This window comes from Clarias gariepinus, chromosome 3, assembly GCF_024256425.1.
Source record: "Clarias gariepinus isolate MV-2021 ecotype Netherlands chromosome 3, CGAR_prim_01v2, whole genome shotgun sequence".
Taxonomy (NCBI): domain Eukaryota; kingdom Metazoa; phylum Chordata; class Actinopteri; order Siluriformes; family Clariidae; genus Clarias; species Clarias gariepinus.
In genome coordinates, this window is record NC_071102.1 from 348,867 (window position 1) to 357,500 (window position 8,634).

The 8,634-nt window shown below is 47.9% G+C and overlaps 1 protein-coding gene across 1 annotated transcript in view; it reads right to left on the reverse strand.

The window, feature by feature from the left end:
• Positions 1 to 750: 750 nt before the first annotated feature.
• The window catches only part of shcbp1 (SHC SH2-domain binding protein 1), a 9,962-nt gene continuing 2,078 nt past the window's right edge, over positions 751 to 8,634 (reverse strand). The window contains exons 5-13 of the mRNA XM_053491453.1: positions 8,572 to 8,634; positions 7,354 to 7,584; positions 7,025 to 7,202; positions 6,728 to 6,848; positions 4,710 to 4,841; positions 3,900 to 4,018; positions 3,699 to 3,785; positions 3,137 to 3,245; positions 751 to 2,740 (exon numbers count right to left, since the gene is read on the reverse strand). The exon at positions 8,572 to 8,634 is cut by the window's right edge and continues 33 nt beyond it. Of these exons, the coding sequence (XP_053347428.1) occupies positions 2,277 to 2,740; positions 3,137 to 3,245; positions 3,699 to 3,785; positions 3,900 to 4,018; positions 4,710 to 4,841; positions 6,728 to 6,848; positions 7,025 to 7,202; positions 7,354 to 7,584; positions 8,572 to 8,634 (1,504 nt within the window). The 3' untranslated portion in view covers positions 751 to 2,276. The remainder of the gene's footprint in view (positions 2,741 to 3,136; positions 3,246 to 3,698; positions 3,786 to 3,899; positions 4,019 to 4,709; positions 4,842 to 6,727; positions 6,849 to 7,024; positions 7,203 to 7,353; positions 7,585 to 8,571) is intronic.

Here is an 8,634-nt window from a genome sequence, read left to right on the forward strand (position 1 = left end):
ATATCACAGCTTGGGGTTTCAGAGCAACATTAACACCTTATTTTACAGATCTCCCTGTTTAGCACCGATGGAGGACGCGCGGTCAGTCTCTCACTGCGCGAGACATGATCGTCTCTCAGGAAGCGTCTTCAGGTGTTTTACAAAAACCTGAAAATTAATGAAGAGTAAACAAAGCGTTCAGCTCCGAGCTCCGGCTTCACACTGATGTACCGAGTCTGTGATCGGGAGTCACATCAACCCCACACACACACACACACACACACACAGTTACTGAGAGAGAGAGAGAGAGAGAGACAGCAGGTAAGGCCGAGGGAAGAGAGATGCTACTGGTGTCCTCAGGTTTCGTTATTAGAGAGCAGCAGAAGGTCAGGAGTTCAGGTTTGGAGCAGTTTGTGGTTCTGGAGAACTTGTTTCAGGTTCTCACACTGCTGCAGTGATCCTGGGCTCTAAGGAGAACCCGATTAGACAGCTGAGGTCCGTGATCTCACCCACGAGCTGCATCTAAATACTGATTTTACTGCAGAGGCTTAAAATTCTGGTCTCTGAGAGCCGTTCCCATGACAATACCGTTCCCCTCGCAGCTCCATCATGACTCAGGACTTTACTGCAGTTTCAGGTGTTTATCATAAATATCAGGATTCTGCACCATCTCCTGACTCACAACAAAAATAAAGACTTCTCTTAAGAAACGTTTAATTTTATAGACGGTTAACAACAATTTATCAAGAAGTGAAAAACACAGGAGTTAAATTATCTCAATCACACTCAAGTTTATACGCTGTGTTTCAGGGTGGAGCTCCTGATGAAGGACGGATGATGTTCCTGTGGAGAATTCAAGCTTCTGATTCTGATCGGGAAAAAAAAAAAGTGTAAAATGTCAGCAGACGGTGTGTTAATCCTGTCAGCGATAATTAGCTGCAAAATGAAGACACGGAGTGGTGATGAATCTTAAACGAGCAGCTCAGACCTTCAGACGAGGACGCCGCGCTCTTTAATGAACTACACAAAAGCGTTTCTAATTGACTCGGGAAATGAAGAGATAAATCGAGCGCGGTCCCGAACGCCGCCGTGTGACAGGAGCGTCCTTATTAAGAGTTCAGCCTGACAGGAGCGCCTCAAAGAGCCCGCGGGGGGCGGGGCTGGCGTCCGAGGGGGCAGATACACACGCTCACCTTCCCATCATGCACTGCAGAACGGAACAAGGGGGTGGAGCTTATCATAATGCACTGCAAAACAGAACAAAGGGCGGAGCTCATCACGCACTGCAGAATGGAACAAAGGGGCGGAGCTTATCATAATGCACTACAGAACAGAACAAGGGGCGGAGCTTATTGTAGTGTTTAAGTCGGTATTAACGACATGCAGCAGATGATTAACGAGCTGCTGGTCTCACGTTAAACATTAAATAGTTTAAATCTCTCATTAAAGTCCCCTGCGTTCAGGTGTGATATTAAACACTCATTTGTATAAATAATCACACTCCTCAGGTGTTACAGATTGTGTAAATAAAGCAGGTGTTCACATGATCCTCCTTCTGAACATCTGTCTACAGGTGTGTATAAATTACTCTCACGTCAGGTGTCATGTCCCTCACCTTCTGTACACTCACGCTGTAAAGAGTTATGTCGTGATTTAACCTCCACATGTACGCAGCATTAATCTCACACACACACACACACACTGATAATGGCCTGGGCTGCTGGAAGTGATAGAGGTTAATGCAGGTCAAACCTGAGGGAGTTTTCTCCGTGTTGGCTGCACACGCTGAAAGTTATAATTAATCAACGCGCCCGAGGCGTAATGAGGTTTTAGCAGACCTTTAATCCACTGAAAATTAATCAACAGGAATTAAACAGCGACGTGTCTCACACAAGGTGAAGCGCTAAGCCAAGAAACACACTCACACCCACCATCCCCCCCCCCCTCCCGGTGCGGTGAACGTCACATCCCAAAACCATTAAAACTGTTTAACCGCTCGGTGTCTCATCACATCAACGTGACTGAAATTAAACACTGCAACATTAAAACACATCACGAGTGACGGCGAGTAGTGACGACCCTGCGTGTGCAATAAAACTTCAATAAAACTCCTCGTTAGTGTCGCGGCACTGCTTACATTCATCACGTCATTCCTACGTTTATTTAAACTAAACACAAAGTGGCGGACGCGCGAGCTGTTAGAGCCGCGTGAGATTAAATAAAAGCCTGAACGGGTGAGTTACAGAATAAAGTGTCTGAAGCGTCTGTGTGATGAGGGCGTGGCCGTGGGCGGAGTCTCAGTACAGGAAGGTGCCGAAGCTGCCCATAGCGTTACGGCGGAACTGATTTCCCTCGATGGAGACGAACATGTCCTGACTCAGCAGGTTCTCGTCCGCCCTCATGGCGCCCACGTCCTGCACGCGGCCCCCGCCGGCGCGCCGCTTCGTCACCGACGTGGCCAGGAGCTCGCGCTTGATGACATCATTTCCTGCAGTGACTTCCGGAGGAACTCCAACTAGATGTTCCTCCTCTGAGACACATGTCGGCTCCGCGTCCGATGTGGACGTGACCACGCCTTCTGTTTCTACAGCCCCATCTTCTGTTTGTGTGACTCCACCCTCATCCATCGTGGCTCCGCCTTTAAATTGTGTGTTTTCAGCATCTTGTGTTGCAGCCCCACCCTCTGTTTGTGAGACTTCAGCCTCTGGTGTTGTGGCCCCGCCTTCTGATGGCTCCTCCTTCCTTTCAGCTTTAGCAGCAGCTGCAGAGTGATAAATTAAAGTTTAATTAATAACTAATTAATTTTCGCATCTCATATTAAAGTGTACGATATTTGTTAATGACACGTGTGTAACAGACAAACACACACACACAGATAGACACAGACACACACACAGGTCTCTGTCCCCCACTGAGTCAGAGTTACATGAGTAGCTGCTGCTGTTTAGTGTTAATGAGTCTAATTAAACGCTGGCCGTGACTCGGGAGTGAGATTAGAAATGAAAGAGTGAGATTAATGAGACGAGAACCCACAACCTTTAGCTAACAGAGTGAGACAGGAGGGGAGACAGATGTGTGTGCGAGTGAATGTGAGAGTGTGTGTGAGTGTACAAGAGAGTGAGCAAGTGTGCATGTGCGAGTGTGTGCGAGTGTGTACCTGTGCGGTCTTCAGGTTTTACTAAAATGACTCCGTAACCTGCGTTGTTGTGGATCACGTTATTCACCATCGTGATCTGAGGAGGAGCGTCCAACTCATCTGCAAAATCCTACACACACACACACACACACACACACACACACAAACACACACACACACACAAATTATATTCACAGGTAAAAAGTGAATTACTACAGAACCTGCTGAATATTCAGAGGTGGAGATCAGTGCAGTGTTTGATTGGCTGTGTTTATTAGCTCCGCCCACAGCACACGTCAGTATTAGATCACGTGAAAGAACTGAGGCTCCGTCACACTGCACACTAATTACACACACCTTGTTTATGTACCGTTTATTCAGATACAGTGTGTGTGTGTGTGTGTGTGTGTGTGTGTGACTTGAGTTGCAAGAGAAGTACACTTTAAATACTCGGCACGTGAGAGTCTCTAATCAAAGTGCTGCAGTGTAACACACACACACACACACACACACACACACACACAGCCTGGCAGAGATCACACCCTCCACACCGTTTAGAGCAGGTGAAGCTCCGCCCCCTCACCTTAATCAGAACCCCCTCCTTACAGTGATGGATTCCGTTTCCCACCAGACTGCACACACTCCCGGGATAAATCTCCACTCCGGCTCCCTACACACACACACACACACACACACACACACACACACACACAATGATGCATCTCTAATACTAAAACTGTGGAGAACATCATTCACACTCTCACACACGCACGCTCACACACACCTTGGAGCCGTAAAGGTCACACATGTTCATGATGAGCTGAGCAGATGTTCGAACGATCACTCCTGTAGTTTCACACTGTAACACACAGTTCTCCATCTCCAACCTCCCCTGTCTCACACCTACAGTCAGACAGACAGACAGTCAGACAGACAGACAGACAGACAGACAGACAGACAGACAGACAGCCTTTGTCTCTCCTCCAGTGTGTCGCGTCTGAAACTGAAACAGGATTATTTGGAATTTTATGTCAGGGCCCTACACCAAACATCCCATAATACTGATGAGCACAATACCATATTACTCTCTCTCTCCCCCTCCCCCCTCTCCCTCTCCCCCTCCCCCCTCTCCCTCTCCCCCTCTCCCCCTCCCCCTCTCCCTCTCCCCCTCTCTCTCTCCCTCTCTTCCTCTCCCCCCCTCCCTCTCTCCCTCTCTCTCCCTCTGAACCTCAGACAGCCATGTGACTCACCTCAGGATGTGCTAGTTGAGAAGCAGTAATGGGGGCAAATACTTACACACACAAAGTTTTTGTTGTTATATGGTAAAGTTCAAAGGAAAAGCACAGAGTCCTGTGAGAACAAAACACTCACACGGGACGTAACAAAACACTCACACGGGACGTAACAAAACACTCACACGGGACGTAACAAACACTCACACGGGACGTAACAAAACACTCACACGGGACGTAACAAACACTCACACGGGACGTAACAAACACTCACACGGGACGTAACAAACACTCACACGGGACGTAACAAACACTCACACGGGACGTAACAAACACTCACACGGGACGTAACAAACACTCACACAGGATGCCCTCGATGGCGTCGTGCTGAATGAACTTCAGGTTGGAGATCTTCACATCGGCACCGACCGACTCCACAAACGCGTCTCCTTTATTCCTCTTCTCTATAACGATCTCATCCGGCAAACCGTAACCTGAACACACACACATTGTTTTTAAACAATCAGCAGAGGAACCGTGTGTGTGTGTTAATCTGTCATGAGGTCAGCTGTGCACGACCCCATTCAGACCCCTAAAAAACAACAGGAAGAGAGAGAGAGAGAGAGAGAGAGAGAGAGAGAGAGAGAGAGAGGGGGAGAGAGAGAGAGAGAGAGAGAGAGGGGGAGAGAGAGAGAGAGGGGGAGAGAGAGAGAGAGAGAGAGAGAGAGAGAGAGAGAGAGGGGGAGAGAGAGAGAGAGAGAGAGAGAGAGAGAGAACTGATATTATGCTAACGAGGTGGTGGTTTAATTGAGTTGCTCTTCTGAAGCCTCCAGCTCAGCTTTTCTGTCTCATCGTTATCTGCTCACACACACGCTCACACACACGCTCACACACACGCTCACACACACGCTCACACACACGCTCACACACACGCTCACACACACCTGATAGTCTTATCGAGCTGCACAGGTCGAGTGTTGACAAAAGCACCTCATTTCCTCATTTAACTTGTCACACAACGTCACTCACACACCCCCTACACACACCCCTTCTCACACACACCCCTTCTCACACACCCCCCTTCTCACACACCCCCCTTCTCACACACCCCCCTTCTCACACACCCCCCTTCTCACACACCCCCCTTCTCACACACACCCCTTCTCACACACACGCAAAAACATATAATCCATTCTGGAAAACTGAATCTGGAGGGAATTTCTGGAAGCAGAGGAGGGAGCGCTCTGAACTACAGTCTGATCGTCTGATCGTCTGCCACAGCATGGGATAGATCAGACACCGTCTTATTAAACCTCATGTTATTAGACACTAATCTGGATTAAACTACAGAAATGAACATGAGACTGATGATGGAGCAGCAGCGCCACCTACAGACTCTGCACTGTTTCTGTTCAGCATCCGGACTTACACACTGATAAACCCCTGGAGGTCAGGAGGTCAGGAGGTCAAAGTTCAGCTCAGTAATACACACTATATGAGTGAAAGCAGTTTCTCCCAAATGTACAGAGTGTTATACGGTTAGTGATCATCATCTCTCATATATATACACACACACACACACACACACACACACACACACACACACACAGGTGGAGGTTTAAGGCCCATAATCCCACACAAGGAGAGATTTACAGTTATGCAGAGCGCTGAATTCTGAGACGTTTATAAGGAGGTGATAAAGTGGAGCTGTTCTTCTCTCAGGGTTTGATGGCGAGCGATAAAGTCCTGAAAATCAAACAGCTTCTGCACAATTACAGTCACAACCGTCACATAAACCAGCGACTGACTGTGTAAAACCACTGATTTATACATCACTCTCGTCTCACAGGGTCATTACACACAGCGCAAACAAAACAACTCAGAAACATCACTGAAGATCCTCAGCTCCACCACCATCACCTTCATCACCATCATCACCTTCATCATCACCAACCTTCATCATCACCATCATCATCACCATCATCATCACCATCATCATCACCACCACCATCACCTTCATCATCATCAGCCTCAGGGTGCAGCTGCTCACCACACACACACACACACACACACACACACACACACACACACACACACACACACTCTGGTTCATAAGTATTTAGACAGTGTGTTTGTGCCTCTGTACAGCTCTGTGGTCTGGAGCTCATAGACGTCTCTCTCACTCTCTGTCCACATAATTATGAACCGGACACATCACCTCAAATTTAGTCACTGTAAGTGTGTGTATGTGTGTCTGCTATAAGATATGTTACATTAATCCTGGCGCTAATATGATGATTAATTAATAAGAAACAATCAAATATTACATCAAATATTACATAAACATTAAAATAAGGCCGTATCAGTAGGGGGCGCTCACCCTCCAGCTGGACGGAGTCGGCGATGCTGATGGCGCTGGTGACGATGTAATGACCAGGACAGATGATGATCACGTCTCCTTCATAGCACGCCGTTAGCGCCCCCACTGGCTCACTGTGGAACTACACACACACCAGGTCTTACAACATGACATCATAAACCATAACCACCCAATGACATCATTACTTCCATAACAGGAAGTGACATCACAGAGACCAACATGGAGACAGAGAGGAGACATGGAGACAAAAAGAAGGTGGAGCCTGAATCAGCTTCTCCAGACAGACAGAGGAGATACCTGCAGCTCGAACTCTCTGCCTGAGTACAGGGGGAGGAGCTTCTCCATCATCAGGCTGTGGAGAGACAGGACGCTGGTGGAGGAGGAGACCAGGTGGACCACACGTCCTCCTCCGGGACGCTCGCCTTTAGGACGACACGACTGCTGACCGCAGTTCATCCTGTAACCCAGGACGTACCTACACACACACACACACACACACACACACACACACACACACACGAGTGTACTACAACAACAGTTCATCAGCTCTTAAACAATGATCCTTCCACAGCCAATGAACACACACACACACACACACACACACCCACACAAACACTCACACACACCTGAGCAGTGGGTTCTCGATGATGCGTAGTCGGCGTTTGAGCGTCTCCATGAGCTCGTACATGCGCAGTCCCTCCACCATGGAGACGTTGTCGAGCTCCGAGTCAGAGTCGCTGCTCAAGACGTTCCTCAGACTGGAGAACTGCTTAAAGGTGTGTGTGCAGCGCTCCAGCAGCCTGTGGTACTCCTCCACCAGACCGGCAGGAACACGGTCCTCCAGGACGTCATAATACCTGTAGCACACACACACACACACACACACACACACACACACACACACACACACCCTGTTTACACAAACATCCCCGGTGCATATAGGGCAGAGCCCCGCCCCCACCTCGGCTACCCAGACCACATTCCAGCTTACAGACCACTCGTCAGGCGTTCAGAACCGGTTCAGGTGACACCTGGCATCTCTGCTCTTCAGGACTGTTTCGAGAACACGGACTGGAAAATGTTTAGAGAAATTCTCTGCATAACAGACCACTGCTTTAATAAGTCTTGTTTATTTTGTTTTAATTGAAACTGGCGTGTGTGTGTCCTTGACCATCCCATGTATTGCACAACAACAGGAGAGAATTAAAAGCTGCAGAGAGACGAAAGTAGACGAAATCGCAGCTCAATGCAGATCTTGTCTCTTACTGGACTTCTGCCAAAACTACCTTCTACAGAGAAAAGCTAAAGACGTGCATCTAGACTGTTTTCTGAGGAGGTTGATTCCACATGGGGCCCTGGTGAAATGAACCTCCTCTAGATGTCCGTCCAGTTGAGTCTTTGACCATCTTTAAACAACAACTGAAGATCTCTCTGTTTCTTCAATACTTGAACAAATAAAAAAAAATAAAAATTCCTCCCCAACAGTGTGTGACTGATACTTAGTCAGTAACCCGGTGTGAATATATAAACCAATGACGGAAACTTCAAAGCATTTTTTGTAAGTCGCTCTGGATAAAAGAGTCCAGTAAACGTTATTCGAGTCCTAAATGTAAATGTTATTCTTCTGCTGGAGAAATGAATAAATAACTTGGTGCACACTGCCACCTGCTGGTCAACACGAAATGATGTCTCACGCACTGAGTTACTGATGTGAAAACAAGGAGACAGAAACAGAGACAAACAGACAAATCATGTTGTGCACTGCTGTGTCTCTCTCTCTCTCTCTCACACACACACACACACACACACACACACACACACACAGAAGTGAAAGGCGTACTCACAGTCGGAGTCGAGGTTCTACACAGCGCACAAAGTAATCAAACTCATCGTCCTCGTCCTCCTCG